The sequence below is a fragment of the Megalops cyprinoides genome, chromosome 2 (genome assembly GCF_013368585.1).
Source record: "Megalops cyprinoides isolate fMegCyp1 chromosome 2, fMegCyp1.pri, whole genome shotgun sequence".
Lineage (NCBI taxonomy): Eukaryota > Metazoa > Chordata > Actinopteri > Elopiformes > Megalopidae > Megalops > Megalops cyprinoides.
In genome coordinates this window covers 59,868,522-59,887,865 of record NC_050584.1, presented here as the reverse complement: position 1 = coordinate 59,887,865, position 19,344 = coordinate 59,868,522, and the positions used below count along the sequence as shown (strand labels likewise).

The window sequence follows — 19,344 nt, the reverse complement described above, 5'->3', positions numbered from 1 at the left end:
GAGGACGCAGTGTGACCCCTGGGAGTGGCCCCTGAATGGGTGGCTGCAGTCGGCGAGGTCAGTATGAGTTTGGCCCCCTGCACAGAAGGTGGTGGGGGGGGGTTAAGGGGTCACTGTGATCGTACACACCCGGGTGGAAGGTATGGAGCGGGCCGGGGATGTGGGGGGTGGGGGTGAACCACCCTGCTCCCCAGGATCACACAGACATCCGCGGGGTCGGGCGGGGGGAGTGTCGGGGGGGGAAAGCAACGCAGTGGGCAGGAGACTCAGGTCTGACGGAGTGCGGCAGATGGGGAGGCCATCTGCGTTCACTCACACACAGCCGACGGAGGAGCAGCTCTCCCTCTCACTGTCACCCCCCCCCCCCCCCACGCCGCCCCGCACCGAGGCCGAGGGGCCGTCTCGCGCGCTGACACCAGCTCTCATCTTTTTATTCATGGACACACTTCACAAACACGGGGGGGCACGTGGGGCGGGGGGTAAGGGGAGAGGTGGCAGCTCTCCAAAAAAACGTCTAGCCCGTTCCGATAATTCGAAATGCAGGCTGCAGATTTCGAGTCATCTTTTTTTTTTTTTTTTAATTTTAGTCATGCTACGCTCTTTGCTCAATCGGTTGAAACGCCATTTAAAACTTTGATTGCAGAGTGTCACAGACAAGTGCAATGAATGGCTGTCAGCGGAATAACACCACTCAGAGCGACTTACCACACTGGCTGCAACGCTCCCCCGAAACTGGAGGATAAAAACTGAGCGCCCTGTCCAAACATCACGCAGCAAGACAAAAACAGCACAGCGAACGCGTGCATAATTGCGAATCTGACGAACTGGAGCGCCGTGTCTCGACAGCAAGGCAGTGGAATTCCTTTCAACAGCGCTTACAATTGACTTTAAGTCACATCTCTGCAGGAACAGGCCTTGGATTTCGGTTCTTGCGGGAGCCTGGCTTAGCTGGGGGGGCTGGCGGAGAGTGAAGTCACTGTCGCCGTGCTGAGAGTGTGTCTCTATGGGAGCCCCATGCTAATCCCGGTGGGTGTCTTTATCCGCCTGGGGGGGAATTGGTAATTATGTAATAGCAGTGATCCCCCAACACAAGGAGAGAGGAAACGCTGTCTATGGACTAGATTTACAAGCTTACGCTGGTTCTGCACATGGATGACATATGAAGTCGGAGCATTTCTCAAATTAGGGGTGAGGGGGTCAGGTCCCAGGGAAACACTAAATATCCGGGGGGGGGGCTGCTGGGAGCAGTCTGGTCAGTCTTGTCTGGCGGAGACATCGCGCTGCACCCTGTCCGAAACTCAGACAGAGACAGGAGGCTCCTTATAACGTATTCAATTAAGGAGAAAGATCCCATCTGTGTGATATACGGTGACAGTATGCCCCAGGGAGACCCAGATGAATGACACTCATACATTAACGCATGCCACTGCTCAGTGTCTGGGTGGCCTGTGCTCCACCAAGCCTCACACTCCTGTACTGTTGCTGCTGTGCTTTTGATTATTTTCTTTAACAGCGGTTTTAAGTTCTGAACAGTGTGGCAGGTTGCTGGAGAAAGCTTTGTGGCCTCTGTCCCCCTTTCCATGCCCCCCCCCCCCCCCCACAACTCCTGTCTCACCTTCCGGCACGGTCCTCTGGATGACGGTGAAGTTGGCGGAGAAGCCCTCCTTGGCGATGGCGCTGTCGGTGTTGATTGTCAGGGCGAGTACACCGGTGTAGGACAGGATGCGGCCTGGGGTGTTCTGTCCGCAGTAGCGGCCGATGTAGGGCCCCACTGAGGGAGAGAGAGGGAGAGGGAAAGAGAGGGGGAGAGAGGGAGAGAGAGATTGAGAAAGGGAGAGAGGGAGAGAGAGATTGAAAGAGGGAGAGAGTGAGAGAGGGAGAGAGAGTGAGAGAGGGAGAGAGGGAGAGAGGGAGAGAGAGAGAGAGGGAAAGAGGGAGGGAGAGAGGGAGAGAGGGAGAGAGAGAGGGAGTGGGAGAGAGAGGGGGAGAGATGGAGAGAGAGAGGGAAAGAGGGAGGGAGAGAGGGAGAGAGGGAGAGAGAGAGGGAAAGAGGGAGGGAGAGAGAGAGAGAGAGGGGGAGAGAGGGAGAGAGAGAGAGAGAGAGGAAAAGAGAGGGGGAGAGAGGGAGAGAGAGATTGAGAAAGGGAGAGAGGGAGAGAGAGATTGAAAGAGGGAGAGAGTGAGAGAGGGAGAGAGGGAGAGAGGGAGAGAGAGGTCAGGCTGTTACTCACGCCGTGTGCGACCCGTGTTTAATTACCGTTTGTTTACCGCGGCGGTGATGTGCGCCCCCGCGGCCGCACACCTCGGATTGGTCGAGGACAGCGCCCCCCTGAGAAGTGAGGAATCCTGGGGCTTTGTGACCTCGCACCAGTGCGTGGGAAAGGGAAAAAAACCCCTACGCTTGCACTGCGCACCCCACGCCGCAAAAACCAGCACCACCTCGCAAGGAGGCCGACGATCTCTCCTTGACACGGGGCAAGGTCGAGGGTTTGTGTGCGTTTCTCTTTTTGTGTTTTTTTTTGGTCTTTCTCAGTCATAAATTCCCGGGCCTTTCAAAAGCGAACGGCGGTCACTTCTCAAGGTAGCCATGGTCACTACCAAACAGAGCTCCCGAACGGGTACTAAATTAAAGAGAAAAGTCAAGCAGGCGGTGAGAGGAAAAAGAAGGAAGGGTGTCGGAGAACAGAGGTCAATAAATGTGAGATCACGACACGTTCCACTGAGCACAGTGAATGGGGACTGCGCCTATATTTCAGGGAGGCCCCCCGGCGTTGGCCCGCCTGTCTCCGCCAGCCGCAGGATGAAAGGGAAGCCGCCAGACCCGCTGCTTATCTTTGATTGGGGAGCTTGTGATCTCTGATGAGCGACGGCCACAGCTCCTCTTACCTTCTCCTCATTTAAGAAATGTGATTTGCAGGCAGCTAGCCAGATGAAAGCCATTTGGGTGAAAGGGGGGGGAGATCAGGTGACTCTGGGTGATCTTCACAGCACAGAACCATGTACCAGGTTGGGGGGGGGGGGGGGTGGCGGATTTTGGGCAGGGGGAGTGGAGGGGGTTGGGTGGGTAACATCTCTCCTCCGCAGCCGAAGCCGGGACCTAAGCCCCCCTGGCGCGCAGAGAAGCCATCTCCGAGATTATCTGCATGACTCAACGGCGCTATGAAATTTTAAAGAGCTTTGCTGTGAACTCCGCGTTTCTGCTCCTGTCTTTTAGCTGGATGGAGCCCTGGGACGGCGGGGCGCTGTCTGCCCAGGACGGGATGTTGGGGGGTGGGGGAGAGAAAAAGGGGGGCCCCGCGCGGAGCCCTGGGGGGGGGGGGTTGAGTCCCGCGTCTGCCCCTGGCAGGCGGTACGGCCTTCCGCGCTAATGCAATATTGATCCGAGTGGCACCACAGGTAATGCATGGCTTCAGTCATGGCCTTACATGCCTGGCTCCCCCCTCCGAAAGCCCCCCCCCCTCCCAGCTCCAAACCCCGTCTACTGTCTCGCACGTCCGATCGCATGGGACTCCCTACCGCCTCCGTTCGCGGATACGCCAGTTTGATTTGCCTGTGTGGAGTTTTGGCGAGCTGCGTGTTGAAGGGTGCATCATTTAAACCCAAATCTGCAAAAAGGCCTAGGCTTCTACTGAACAATCCAGTAGGCAGATTAAGCGGTGACCGGTATGAAGAGCAGGTGCTCAGCAGTAAGGTGTGTCTAACTCCTACCTTCTGAGGCTTCATTTCATTCTTTTCAATCTTCAGTAAAAGAAGAAAACCTTGGAATCTCACAATGGCTCACAGTAGCCCTGCGTTATTGGGTGAAGGCCAGCTGGCTTCGTACAAATCAAAGCACACAGAGACTTCCCTTTAACAACGAAACAAAGGAAAGGAATCCTTTTCTTTGAAAAAAAAAAAAATTCACTTGTTAAACAGGGGAAGAAACTTAACTTTAAACGCCAGGCATTCGGTAGGACAGGGGCAAATGCAGGCACACCTCCCTCTCCTGCGCTCAGGTTTCTCTGTGACTGTGACTTTTCACCCTCTGACAGAAATAAAGGTGATAATAAGGTGACGGGAGAAAGAGCCCTACAGGGTTTCACAGCCTTTTTAATTAGCGCTTCCTCTTCAGAGCTAAGTTGGAAAGGAACAATGTCCCCGTTTCGAAACTAAATACATGAGCGATGAATGCGTTTCTTTTTCTTTTTTTTTTTTGGCTGCCAGAACAGTTGGGTAATTTGGCGTTCCGCATCAAAGCTGATCATAACTCCGGCTGTAACGAAGCGCTATTAAAGTCTTGTGTCAAATGCAAATGACACGGGTGCAGCTCATGTGTTTCCCAAAAGGGAGAGGTGTGATCCCCCTCTTTCCCCAGCTTGTCGCTGGCAGGCCTCGTCGGTTCCGTGGGGTCATCCTGTACCTCACGGTTGAGCTTCGAAGGGCACGCGAGAAAGGCGGTGGTTCTCGCCGCGAGTCCTGAACACGACAGGCACATCAGAGCCCCGCTGAGCTGGGCTCGAGTGGCCGGGAAGCTACCAGCACTTGGGAAACTATAGCTGCATGTTGGCAAAAAACAACATTGTTGAAGGAGTAATGGCACAGATCTGTGCTCCTTGGGAGGGTAGGCCAAGAAACTATGAAAACCAGCACTGTCTGCGTTCTGAGGTCATTTTAACACTCACACAGACACACACACATTGTACAGGCCACTGCAAGACCACTGGGAAAGGAAAGTTCTCAGTCCGTAGGTCTGGTTTGGGTCCGGCCCCTCCCTGATCTCCGCTGCGGGTGGGGCAGGAGCTTTGAGGAGCCCTGATAAGGGCCAAACGACATGCCTGTCAAAGTGCGCTTCCTTCCATTCTCCCGGGATATCAATCACAGCACATCGCTCATGGCGATACCATCTCGGGGGCCGATAGAGAGAGAGAGAGAGAGAGAGAGAGAGAGAGAGAGAGAGAGAGAGAGAGAGAGAGAGAGAAAGCGCGTCCCATCAGGAAAAAAAAAGGACGAAACAAAACAAAACTGGAAACAAAACAAAGAAAAACAAAGGAACACCCAGGCGCACACAGTTCCAGAACACTCCTTATCGTTTGCGCGTTGCTGGCCCTTCCCCAGGTCAGCCGCTGCTCGGCCGGCACAACGTCGCTCTGCTAGCCCGGTATTGTGAACATGAGCAGGAACAGTGACTCCTGTTTTCTCAGCCCCAGGCTTGGCCTTTTGCATTGATTTGAACGGGGCCAGAATCGACCTGATGTCTTCGAATACGCATAAAATCCCTGTGCTGTCATCACAATGGCTTGATTTACTCAAGCTGTTGCCTTGCTGTTTGCCAGACTGTGTCCTCTGAAACAATGCAGCACCACAACACCACAGCACCAGTAAATATAATAATAATCATAATAATAAACGCAACAAATTAAAAAAAAAATCTAAATAGCTATCGTTTGCAAATTTTAATTATATTAAACCTCTATTATAGCTGCATGTGAGAACCGCACGAGCGTGAATGACCACACTGAGAAATTTTATGCAGCCACTGGTAACTGTGCTGTGTTACAGTACATAATAATAACGATAAATACAATGCTACTTCTGATATGAAAATGCGCTGTGGATATCAGCGCATGCTGAGATATGAAAGAGCACACCACACAAACACTGTTCAGAAGTGCTTGTCCGCCACAATTCGGCTGAACAGAAAAGCTGGGGCCGAGATCGCTCCCCGACCCACCCCCACGACCTCTCACCTCCGGGGAAGCCGTCCCAGATCTCCAGCCGATCGTAGCGGCAGAAAACGCCGGAGGGCGGGGTGGGGTCGGCCTCCAGCTCGAAGCTCTCGAACTCCAGGACGATCTCGGACATCTTGGGGGCGAAGATCATGAAGGTGCAGTCCAGGTTGTTGGGGTACTTCTCGGGAAAGCCCGGCGACTTGATCACGCCGCTGTTGGAGGTGAAGTTCCTCGAGCACTCGGGCCCTGAAAGAGAACGTTTCGGTACATTACATGACATTAAAGTATTTTCGTTTAACATATGCTCTTAACCAGAGCGGTTTACATACACGTAGGCGACAATATTTATACGGCTGGATCTTTACTGAGACAACTGTAGGTTACGTACTTTTCTAATGAGTACAACAGCAGCGCCTCAGAGGGGAATCGAACCAGTAACCTTTCGGTTGTGAGTCCTGCTTCTTTCCACTACACAACACTGCTGCCCTGTAGTAGTCTGCTAGATGTTGACAACCAAAGATCAACAACCAAAAAGCCCTACAGGAAGCCCCAATATGGTCGGTTGACCACAGTTTTTAAGTTTGACGTGTACTCCTCCTTCCCATGAGCCTCTGCACATTCCTGCTAATGGAAGTGAGGTAAGGAAGATGGGACAGGTATGTGGGTGGGGGATGGAGGGGCGTGCGTGTGGTTAGGAGATCTGACAGCTGACATTCGGTGCCCCGTTCGCTCTTTAACTTGTACGAGGGTTGGTGAAAACCTACAGAACGACCCAAAGGATTTGCTCCCCTGCCCAAAAATAGGGTTAGTCCCGCTGGAAACCCCACCCTCTTTGATGGGTCCCTCGGCGTATGGACACCTTGTGTTGGTTCTGCTCGATTGCCCAACATCTGGGTACCAGAAGTTTAATCACCAGCCTGGGCCTCAGAGGGTCACAAATAAACATCTCGCTCGCCTCGTGCTCCTCTTGCTCTCTCCAGCTCACCCTGTCATTACCATTCTGCCCGACAAACGAGCTCGGAGAAGGGCACCGCATCAGCCAGGGGTGGCAGGACACATATGCACACACACACACACACACACACACACACGCTTACACACACACACACACACATGCTTACACACACACACACACACACACACACGCTTACACACACACACACACACACACACACACACACACACACAGACACAGGCATATATACACACACATTCACATGCACAGACATTCACACAGGCACTAACATGCACACGTACACACACACACACACACACACACACACACACACACACACACACACACACGCGCGCGCACACACACACACACACTTACACACACACACACACACAAGCTTACACACACACACACACACACACACAGGCATATGATCATACATTTAAAACGCTGATCGTGGGAAACCCAAACCCAAAGTGTGTAGATGCACTGTCATCTCTCCATTTAAAAGTCTGTATAACCCTTTAAAAAGTGAGTTTTACATGTCAAACATATGTCCTGCTAAAGAGTGCAAGCAAAAAGGACAGCCTTCACTCATACATGGTAAGATTATAGTGATTATTACTGCACGGCTTCAGGTTTCCATTAGCGGTTGGGCAAGGATGGTAGTTAGCAACTACCCACACCTAGCGGAGCCCTTTTCCACAGGCCGAAACCAATTGCTTCCAGGGAAAAGTAGCTCTGTGAAAGCTCACTGCAACTGAGCGTCCTGCAGAAAGAGTAAATGTGGAGAGACATTTTTCCCTTGTCATTTAGTCATCTAGCAGTCCAGATTCAGAACATCAAGACCACTTCAGCCAGCCCTGACACACACTGTAATAAAAAAAAACAGGAGAACAGGCTTTTAGAAAATGGCAAGAGCGAGGGTTTAAATATAAAAGGAGCTGACATTTAATGCTGCACTTAAGTTGGGTTTTCAAACGGTGGGGCATTAACTCTGCCGGTTTCCGATTCTGGCGGAACATGGAAAGCTTTTGCTTTTTTTACACCATGCTTCTTTAAAAAAAAAAAAAAAAACAGAAAATACTGTACTTAGGGATGCAGCCCTTCCGAGGATCTGATCCCTGTCACTTTGCTACCCCCCGCCACACCCCTGTGAGCACTGGTGGTCAGACACCACTTGGAGAGGTTGGATTCAGAGAGGTGGAGTCCTTCCTGTTTATACAATAATCAGCTGCAGGCTGACCAGGACTCTTTCAGCCCCAAGGGTCACAGAGCCGCAGGAAAGGAAATCTGGAGAGGCCACGAATGTCAAAGGACCAGCGAGTTACCTCTGAGGCCATGTGCTCCTCAGCTTCTGCCTGGAGGAAAGTTTGTGGAACTGCAGTGTGAGCAAGAGCTGTTACTTAGCACTGGGGGGGTGGCGCGGCTTCTGGAGCTCAATAATGGGCGGAGCTATGATGTGCTGTCAATCACTGACTTTTATAAACCAATCACAAGATTGCTCTCCTCAGCAAAACACCATGGTGTGACTGTGACAAACACATGAATGCTCAATCTTCCTCAATGGAAATACAAGAGGAGTTAAAGAAACACAGTTAACTGTGAGTAAAAATTAAGAACAAATGTTGACCAAACCCCTGTGATTTGTTTCAAAAGCATTACAGCCCCTGCCCGTTCCGGGGTTCGAGAAGCCTCGCTCTCTCTCCCGTCTGTATCTTTCAGTGGGTGAGTCCATTCATCTCCTATCCTGCCTTATCTCTCATCGCGGCCGACAAGTGTAGAATTGGACTTTCAGAAACTTTCACAAAGGCTCGAGCAGGCGAGTGAGCGTGAGCTACGCGCTATCTGCAGCGACATCAAAGCGGGCCCGGGAGATAAGGAGCGGCAGCCGTTCGCCGAGCGCGTCGCCTATCTCCTGTTCGTTTTGCATTGTGATCGCGGGGGCCTACCCTTCTTCTCCCCCCTCTCACATTTACGTTTCACTCGGGCCGCTCAAAGGGCTTCGGAGCCCTGCCGCCACTGCAAGCTTTTGTTCATCACGTTGAAGGACGACGGACGCCTCAGCGAGAGCAGATGACAATCACCCCCCTCCCGTCTCCCATCTCCCGTCCCCCCAGGCGAATTTAAATCAAGCCCACAAATCTCTTTTATAGGGATTTTTTTGCGGGGTCCGTCTCCGTGTGCCCCCCCCCCCCCCCGTGTCCCATTTGTTAGGTTTTCATCTGTTTTTTTGTCTTGCATGATTGGGATTTACGGGAGTCAGGCCCACTCTGAGGCTGTTCACCGAGACGCCTGCAAGGACGTTCGGAAGCAAACCCGCAGCTCCGCTGACGCCCTGGTATGGAAAAACACTTTCACCCTTCCTCTTTTCCTTGTTGTCTCTTGCCGTTGCTCCACCCCAAACAGAGAGATGTAGAGCTGCCAGTTTTTCACGAGCCACGTCTTTTTTAACACAGTAAACAAGAAGTTTGTGACCTGTAAATAAGGCTGTGCAATTAGCCGAGAATCAGTAAAAAAAAAATCTTCCCCGAGTGTTTCGGCCGGATGAGCCCCTCTCTCCTCAACACTCTGCCCCTCCTTTGGCAGGTACGCTCGAAGATTTCACGTCCTCACAATGACTAACAGGGGGCAGGAGGCTCAGTTGAATAAACTTGGCCGGATTCGTGTTAGGTTGTAAAATAGAGATGGCTTTGAACATAAAGTGTCGATTCATTGTTGCTAAATGTTTCCTGAGGCACTAACTGAGCTGGCTTTTATGAATTTTATTGCCCGTTCCCGATAATACGTGCAAGACCAGCCTTATCAGATTCAGCTGTTATTCTTTTGAAACTGACATAACAACGTCATGTAACGGCAAACCGTGGGGAGTTTATCTAACAGATCTAGACAGAGGATTTCAGATATCTTTCACAGATCCCACTCTAAGATAGAGATCTAAGATAAGGTCAGCCTTCTGTTCTGTTTTTGTACTGTAATCTTAAACAAGCAAACCTTAAAGCGGACCGATTTGTGTTGATAATACTGATCTCTTTCTTTTGTGCAATTTAACAACGTTTTAAGGGCTCTTCAACGTGTTGACAATACACCAAACACTGCGTGTAAATCATTGACTACCAAATTGGCAAAAAGCGCAATAACTTCGACACAGGTCTTGTGAAACGATGGATTTTCCAGTTCCCTGGTCTGAGCTATTAGGGTAGGAGTGCTTTAATGGCCTGAGGTGTTATTCCAGGACCAGGGTGCCAGCTGGTGCTGTTTATTTTCAGTAGGTCTGCTAGTTGACAATTAGACGAAACCCTCACGGCCGCACTCTGAGAGAAGTTAATGGGTGCTGGTGCTGGTGCATTAGATGCATGGATGTGCACACGTAATCAAACATTAACCTAAAGGAGCGGTTGCAGGGCCCCTTCTGAAAAACAGGTGCTGGAGCTTCTTTAAAGTGTTGACCTCCCTGACCCCCAAACCCTACCCCCCCAAACCCCCCCCCCCCCCCCATCCCCCAAACGCGCCCGCACCTGTTTCGCACCGGCAGATGACCTGCAGAATGGATGGAGGATGACTCCGAAATAGAGAGTTTCGGCATTGGGTTTCAGGAGTGGCCAAGTGTCAGTGGTCCAGGCGCCGGACGTGACCCGTGCTGCATGCTGCACCGAAGCCAATCGGAGAGCCCAGCTGGGATCAGGGGCTCCTGATGTTGACACAGGTGCTGTCGCACACCGACCCGAGAGCAGCGACACAGCAAATCGTGCTAACAGGCAAGCAGTCGCCGCCACCGCCATGGGCCTCTGCTGATTGGACCCACACCGCGCACACGCTGAGTGCCTCGGCTTTGCCGGATCCCCGGTTCTGCCCACTTCAATAGCTTCCCCTGCCCCGGGTTTGATGTGGGCCCCGCCTTAAAATTGCAGAGCCTCCAGAAACCAGAGGCATATGTTTTCGGTTTCGGGGGGAACGAGCTGAGTAAAGTAAGACAAGATGACGGGACGAATATAGATCCCCCTTTTTTTTTCACGGGACGTTTCGGGTTTGCCATCTAAGGCGGCGCAAAAACCCCACTTTGCGTGACCATTTCAAAGGGTGGTGCACTCACCAAGGGGGAGCATGTGCATCTTGGTCTGAATCGCATGGTTATTGCCCTCTTGCCGCAGGTGGGTCCACAGGAGGATGCTGATTGGTGCTGCTAAGATGACATCACTGCCGTATGCTGTGTGCATTACATTACTGTCATTTAACAGATGCTCCTATCCAAAGCGACTTGCACGGGTTACAGTTTTTACATGTTATCCATCTATACAGCTGGATATTCTGGGTTAGGCACCTTGCCCAAGGGTACAGCAGCAGCCCCAGAAGCAGCAACCTTTCGGTTACGAGCCCTGATCCTTACAACTACGCTACACCTCCGTCCCATTTTGCTACGTATGTTTACCTCAAGTCTGCCATCTAAGATACCACAAAAACCTCTACATTGAGTGATTGTTAAAGTATGCATTATGGTTCGAATGCATTATGGTTTCCTCTCCACAGGAAAACACTGATTGGCTACAGCTTTGGCCTCACTGATTGGCTGGTTGCCTCGCTGGTATGGTGACTGCATTCATAGGCACGGGCCCGGGTTGTCATGAGCCCCTTGGCTTCCCGGCTCATATATTCCGGCCGTGTTCTCCCCCTCGCTCTCGGGTTGGTGAAGCGAGGCCAGCAATTTGCTGTCCATAAAATAAATTGCCGAGCTAATTAAGATGCCCGGACCGAAACACACAGCAAAGTCGTTTGAAAAGCAATGGAGAAAGGCACAGAAAAAAAAAAAAACATAACAAGCCTTCTGCCAATTAGGCATTGCTCCCTACCCCTGCCAACCCAACTCCCCTCTCTAGTGTTGCCCCTCACTGTGTCAGGGCCTGGTCTCCAGGTTAAACACAAACTCTGTGTGCACATGTGTGTGTGCGTGCGTGTGTGTATGAGCGTGTGTATGAGCGTGTGTGTGTGTGTGTGTGTGTGTGTGTGTGTGTGTGTGGCTGGGCAACCTACTGCTGTGCTTATATACCTACATGTGTATGTATGTTCGTGTGTGTGTGTATCTTTATGGGTGTGTGTGTGCGCACGCGTATGTGTGTGACACATTTGCTACCCTCTGGGACGCCAGCCCAAAGCACAGATCCACATCTGCAAAGGGATGAGTCTGTGGATAAATGGGCTCCCTGTACTCAAAGCCGCTGCAGCTCATTTTGCTGAAGACATGAAAGGCGTCAACAAGAGAGGAGAAACAACGCCCTTATACAGAGCTGACATTTACCATCCCACCTGAGGAGATATTATACCGTACTGATTGACAATCCCAACGGACAACCGCAAAGGCCGCTCATTACCTAAAAGACACCTGAGGTGCTTCAACGAAAGAAAAATAAAGGTACACTGTCTGCTCGGCCATGCAGCACAAAGCACTTGTGAATTATGAAGGATCACTGACTTGGGTGTGGGACTGGCATGTCCAGCTAAAAACTCTCCCAGGCGATCGTTCTCAAACATTAATTAACTTCTTTCGCAAAGCATTAGTATCCAGAAGCTCTGATCAGATATCCAGTTTAAAACATACAAAAATATGTTTCGGGCTCTAATTAGGCTTGCATGTTAAAATGACAAGTACATAGGAAAACGTTTTAGAGAAAAGCCTGAGGCGCCTTTTTACGGTGGCGCTGCTCTCTGTAATAGCAGCATGTTACCATGTCGCTAACGTAAGCATAACCATGTGTGTGTGTGTGAGTCTGTATGTGCATGTGTCTGTGTGTGTGTGTGTGTATGTGCATGTGTGTGTGCGACCGTGCAGATGTTATTTATCTAAATACACTTGTGCTGATGAGCCTCCGTGATCATGTCATTGTCTCTTTTCCCCGCGTGTTTTAATTGATCTCGGGGCCATCTCCTCAGTGGCGCCCTGACTCTCCCGTAGTCACAACACAACACGATTCCAAAGCAAAACATTTGTCTCTAGTCGCGGAGGCGCTGGGGACGTTCCCACCCCCCCCCCCCACCCCCCCTGCCTCTCCCGATGACTCTTTGGAGAAAAGGAACCGGGGGCCAAACACCCGGTGTGAATTTACGGCTGTGTGCAGACACCAGCGCTGAGAAAAAGGGCGCTAACTGCCCCGCGGCGTCTTCTCTCTCTTTCTCTGGTTATTAGCATAATGATAAAAGCTTCTCTCTCCAGTCACCACACCCTCAGTCTCAGGAGTTCTGAATCAGCCACATCAAGCATCTACTACAAAATATATAGAGCAGTGTAGCGTTATGGTAAGGGTAAAGGGTCAGGGATCTTAACCGAAAGGTTACTGGTTTGATTCCCCCTCTGGGGCATGCCTGCTGCACCCTTGGGCAAGGTACTAAACCTAGAATTGCCTCAGGAAATTACACATGAACAATGTGTAAAACTGTACCTTAGATATGTCGCTATGGATAAGAGCATCTTCTAAATGACAATGATGTAATGTAATGAAATCGTTGCAGGTATGCGTTCTGAGACATGTGACCCCTGTGGGCGTAGGCTGCTGTCACTTTGCCCTGATGCTCTGGATATGAATGGGTCCCAACTCCCGGTCTAGCACCCCAGCCCCCACCCCTCTCCTGCCAGCCAGCCAGCCCAGATTAAAATGAGCCCTGCTGGAGAGCATCCGTCTTGTGCGCGGGTCACTTTGGGATGTCCAGAGACAAGCGGCGGGTTAATTAATGGAATGAAGTCTCCTGCACCTGTCTGGGACAGCGCTGGCTCGGCTGAGACTCCCTCCCCTCCCCCTCTAAAGGGGGGCCAAAACAGGAAGCCAGCACAAAAAACAGGAAGCCCAGTCTCATTGCTGTGTTGTCTTTAGATAAGAGGACAAAAAAAAATTCCCCAAATGATGCGGCAATCTGACTAAGTTACGGTCTTTAAATTAACAGTGGAGGGGAGTCATTTTTTGAGGTGACTTGTTAAGGAAGGAAGTTGCCGATTCCTGTTTCATCGTCGGATCTGAAGCGCCGTCTCCACTAGCATCTTTAGTGCCAGAGAATAACACGAGCCCAACTCATACGAAAGAGGAAAGCGGGAAAGCATTTCCTGCCTTCACGCCCTTATATGGATGTTTACTCTCTCTCCTGTCCTTCTGCAAGAATAAAAGAGCTTCCTACTCTGTTTTCCCTGCATACAATCCGTTTCCCTTTGTACAAAACCCTCTACACATGTGGTTTTAATAGCCTTGGCTCAGCAGTGGACATTGGAGGGGGGGTTTCATTCCTAACATCATACAAATGACCTCGAATCAATTCGCATTGGATTCTGCAACTCAATGTCTGTGTAACATGTTTTTTTTTTTCCCTGCAATTAATTTCCTCCATTGATTCAAAATTATGATGCAGTTACAATCAATACCCACGCAGTTTGTCGCTTCAGAAATTGGCACTGAGGTTACTTATTGAGATCACCCTGCAGTAAAAGTCTAATGCTTTACAGTACCACTGTCTGTGGCTGGGGAAACAATTTACGATGTCTTTCTGTCACCACATATTAGATCACCATAAAGACCAGCAAGGGGCCTTACTTTGGATAAAGCCATATTAACTGGTTAATAACTTCAAAGAGTAATTAAAGTGTTTTCCAACTAGTGGAGAGTGTTGCTGAACTTCTGTTTGAAAGTTCATGCACCTCTTTGAGTCTGCGAAATGGCACCAGACTCATTCCAGCTATTCCAATGACACCGCACCTTAGATCTGTGTAGCTCTGGCATCCGATTGCCACTCTGCCTCTCACAGCGGTCCCACATTACAAACACGTCTGCGTTATCAGAGTGGTTTCACTGGACCAAAAGGAGACATCCTGTCCTCCAAGAATCCTTTGGGCCGAGGATTAGCTCGCCAATCTCGCTAGTGCTCTTTGCGGCGTCTCAGTGAACGCAGTCATGACTTCTCTCTCTCCCCCAGGCGAGGCCTGGTGCTGACCTGTTTTGAAGATCTCGTAGCGGATGGAGAAGCCGGCTCCGTGCGTCTCGTAGTCAGACACGAACTTGATGTAGAGCTGGTTGCCGGAGGAGACGACCGGAGATGGGGCGATCTTCCCGCAGTATTTCCCCACCAGCTGGCCATTCTCGTCCACGCCGTCCCGCACCTCCACGTAGTCGTACCTGAGGAGTGAAACGAGCGCGCCCGTCAGTCAAGCCTCCGCTGCACAGAATAGATCCCCCACAGTCAGGTGAGGTTTAACATAGTGGTGCATTGGCCGGGCGACGGTGTAGCACAGTGGTGAAGGAGCAAAACTCGTAATCGTAAACATCCATCTGTGTAAATGGATAACATTGTAAAAAAAAACTGTAACCAATGTAAGTAGCTCTGGGTAACAACGTCTACTAAATGCCAATAATGTAATGTTTATTCTTGGGCTACATGATACACTACATTACATTATCGGCATTTAGCTGACACTCTTGTTCAGAGTGACTTAAGTCAATGACAGGGTTTTACAATGTTATCAATAACATAATAATAGCTGGATATTTACTGAGGCAATTGTGGGTTATGAACCTTTAGCAAGGGTACAGCTCATGGGTTACCCCATGAGAAATCAAACCAGCAACCTTTTGGTTACGAGTCCTGCTCCTTAACCGCTATGCTACACTGTCGCCTGTTACATTACATTCACTTAGCAGATGCTCTTATCCAAAGTGACCTTCAATACAAGAGAACAGAAGTGTATCCAGCCAAGTTAAATGAGAAACAGTGAGCGCAGGCTAACAACACTCCTGAACCAATGAGTGTGAACACAGCGGCATTTAAGCGCTACCACAAGTTAACTTGTGCTAATCTGGTATGCGCCCAACTGGGGAAACCTCAGAAAACAAGTGAGCGGGTAACATACACATTAACCACATGACATAGCTCAACGGCAGTCACAGGTTGCTAGGTAATTCACCTGGAACACATGACCTCTACACACCTGTTGGAACACCTAAAAACACATATAACCAGGCAAAATAGATATTAAGACAGCATATTAGACATCATAACTCCACATGGTCACTCCGCAGATCATACATGGGCAGGTAAATCAGGTAAGCCACACCTTCCCATGTGCCCACCCTGACAAAGACATAACATGAACACACACACTGATTCCAGGGGGGTGATTTAATAAACCAGCGAGAGGCCTGTGTCATTGAACAGGTGTCCCTGCCCCTGCCTGTCCTTTAGAGAGTCCCGTCTGCGGGAGTGAGCGAGGCGCTGGGTATGTATCTGATGTGACCGATCGGTTTTATTTTCGAGGCGGGGCGAAAAGAGAAGAGGAGAGGCGGGAATGAAATCAGGAGCTGGCTTCCTAGACCTCCTCACGCAATGCAGGAATCAGCGGGAATTGGCGGGAAATGGTGGGAATTGAGCTCGCTCTAACAGAGTAATGCCCCCCCCCACCCCCCCTATTGGCATGTGAGCTAATTGAGTCTGGGCCAAGGTGGAGAGAGCTGAGAGGGGAAAATGCCCCGCAGGGTCGGGGTGGGGGTCTCGGTTTCTGCGGGTCCCAGGTTGGTAATATAAGACCGAGCGAGAGGGAACTGGAGCGACTGTCTGCGGTAGGGCCTCGACCAGAGGGAGGCGTGCCGAACCACACGCGGTGTGAGTGTGTGTATGAGTGTGTGTTGGCATGTGTGTGTGTGCTCGTGTGTGTGCGTGTGCGTGTGCGTGTGGGGTGGGGGGGCGGTGCAGAGGATCGGGGTTGTGTGGCGAACAGTAGCGTCGAGGAGAGAGATCCTTTATGCTTTGTTTTATTCTGATTGACAGAACAAGTGGTGTAAGCCGAGCCTGCGCGGGTTCGAGTTACCATGGCATTTAATCACCCGTAACGTACATTTCCAACGAGCTCGGAGGCACACAGGGCCACTTATTTAATGTATTCCTTTGCAAACCTTAGCGTTCGCCGACGTCCCCCTCCATTCTTTTTCATTACCGTTAAAGAGGAAAAAAACCCATAAAGCTAATACCGTACGCTGTATAAATACTGAAATAAAAATATGGGGCTGTTGGCTTAGCAGCCAGCACAGTTGATTTAATATCTGTATTACCCAAAAGACTGATGAAACAATTACTGTGCCCCATGAGGTAAGCTGTGTTTTGAAAGCCAGCCTTTAACTCAGAACTTGGCATTTGGGAGGACAAAGGGGGGGGGGGTGGCAGGGGTGATGAGGGTGGTTGGGGTGACCCGCACCTCCCTGTACCTACAAAAAAATGGTCCCCTCAACCTCCTCGAAATTAGAAGGGACGTTTGTACAAGTTGAACAAAGCCTCCGTGTAGGAGTGAGAACACACACAGAGGGGTTTATGAGATTCAGTGTGTGGTGTGTGTGTGGTGTGTGTGCGTGTGTGTGTGTGCGTGTGTGTGTGTGTGCGTGTGTGTGTGTGTGTGAATAAATGGTGGAATATGAGAATCGCAGGGCCATGCTGGGCTCTCCGTTCTCGCCAGTGAAATGAAGTCCCCTGGGGAGGCCTATAACGGCTAGATGACTTCACCCAGTTTCCCCGGCACACTTTCATTGGAAGTGATATCACCTCATCACTCACGCCCCCCCCCAATCCCACCCCCACCCCCACCCCCACCAACTGTCACCCCAAGTTTCCTCTGCATTGTCTGTCTGATGCTAATGGACTCCTGTGTGTTTGTGTGTGTGTGTGTGTGTGTGAGAGTCTGTGTGTGCGCGTGCATGTCTGTGGCTCCATTGCTTGCCAGTATTTAACGCCACTCAGCTCTCCCTCGATTGAAGCTGGCAGGGTGTCACAGCTACTGGTTTGACCAGGGGAGTGGCACGCTGTGTTAGCGAACCCCGTTTGACTTCCGCCGCCACCACGGCCCCTGCCAGCCCAGGCCGCTAAAGAACCCACCGTGTTTGCTCTGGATTTCAGGAGCACCCTGACCCTCTTTCTTCCACAGGCAGCTGTGGAAACACCGCCGCCGAGTCGCACAAATATCCCCGGCTTTCACAGCGCCCCTTCAACAGCGCGTTTACGAGGAGTTCCCGCCCGTCCTCCCACAGGGTGCGTGTGAAGACTCCTCATCTCCATGTTTGAGCGCCGCTCTCATTACATTACATTACTGGCATTCAGCAGACGCTCTTATTCAAAGCGACTCACATAGGCTGTTTATTTTTACATGTTACCCATTTATACAGCTGGATATTTAAATTAAGTATCTTGCCCAAGCGTATAGTAGCTGTGCCCCGGTAGGGAATAGAACCAGCAACCTCTCAGTTACAAGCCCTGCTCTTTACTGCTGTGCTACACTGCTGCCCCTCATTTCTTTTCATCGGCTGTCAGTCGTGCCTCTGCCTCGCTGGGCCTTTTCTCTGGTCTTCCTGGAGCTGGCTGTGTAGCTATGTAATGGAAAAACACCAGGACACCTTTACCATGCGAGCCCCCCACAGCATCGCATGCGAACTGTAAGCGGCGTGAAGCTGATCGCCGTAACCCGATCATTATTCGCACTTTGCGGTTTAATCCCGCTTGCGTATTACAGCGCCACGGCTTTGCAGGGCGTGTCCAGTGCGGGTGCCAGCGAGGGGCAGAGCGTTCCTGAACCGCTGCCCTGTCCCGTCACAGATCAGGGCGGACGAGCATCAGGGCAGTGTAGCGTAGTGGTTTAGGAGCAGGACTCATAAACCGAAGGTTCCAAGTTCGATTCCCCGCTCGGGCGCTGCTGCTGTATCCTTGGGCAATGTACTTAACCCCCCATTGCCTCAATAAATATCCAGCTGTATAAATGGATAACATTGTTTAAAAATGACTGTAACTGATGTTGGATAAGAGCGTCTGCTAAATGTAAGGTGATGTAATCAATCTACAGCCAAGGATTTTCATCGCTCGGCTCGTAATTCACATCCCTGCCCTGCCTCTGTTCCCCCTCTCCGCCCAGATGCTCCAAGGCTCCAGATGCATGTCAGAGGGATGGCAGGCTGAGTCTCCGGTGCCTCCTCCATAGGACTCCGGAAGTAAAGCTGAACTGGTGTTAGCATGGTAACAGTGGCACTCTGAAGTGCAATTAAGCCTTCACTGACCCCCGTAAAGGGCGGAGTTACTACAGACTGTTAATCACATTTATGAGCCAGTCAAAATGCTTTTCTCTCCACAGCAAAACACTCAGATCAGTTCAGATCGGTTAGTCATTGATAGCAAACGATTGGACCACCCAGCCAGGGGATCTCATGGCGTTCCCATCACTACTTTACACATATTAGTGGACTGACCACCCTGGAGTGGAAAAGCGTCGTTTTTTTTTTTATCCAAACATATAAATTCGAAGCAGAGTGAAATTGTTTATATATGCATTTACACAAACCATCGTGTTTGTAGGCTACGGCAATGGAAGAGTGCAGATGAGATGCAGATGGAAAGAGAGAGAGAGAGGGAGAGAGAAAGAAAGAGGGAGAGAGAAAGAGAGAGGGGAAGAGAGAGAGACAGAGAGAGAGAGAGAGGGAGAGAGAGAGAGAGAGAGAGAAAGAAAGAGGGAGAGAGAAAGAGAGAGGGGAAGAGAGAGAGACAGAGAGAGAGAGAGAGGGAGAGAGAGAGAGAGAGAGAGAGAGAGAGAGAAAGAAAGAGGGAGAGAGAAAGAGAGAGAAAGAGAGAGAAGCTTTAAAGTTTTTATGGTGCTTTGCTGAGGGAATCTCCTCGGGTGGCTCTCTC

At 50.7% G+C, this 19,344-nt stretch overlaps 1 protein-coding gene across 3 annotated transcripts in view; it reads right to left on the bottom strand.

Annotated features, from left to right (window-relative positions):
* The window catches only part of LOC118772788 (neuropilin-1a), a 65,360-nt gene that overhangs the window by 27,119 nt on the left and 18,897 nt on the right, over positions 1-19,344 (bottom strand). For all 3 annotated transcript variants that reach the window (XM_036521397.1, XM_036521396.1, XM_036521398.1), the window contains exons 4-6: positions 14,629-14,810; positions 5,727-5,954; positions 1,616-1,771 (exon numbers count right to left, since the gene is read on the bottom strand). In XM_036521397.1, coding sequence (XP_036377290.1) covers positions 1,616-1,771; positions 5,727-5,954; positions 14,629-14,810 — 566 coding nt within the window. The remainder of the gene's footprint in view (positions 1-1,615; positions 1,772-5,726; positions 5,955-14,628; positions 14,811-19,344) is intronic.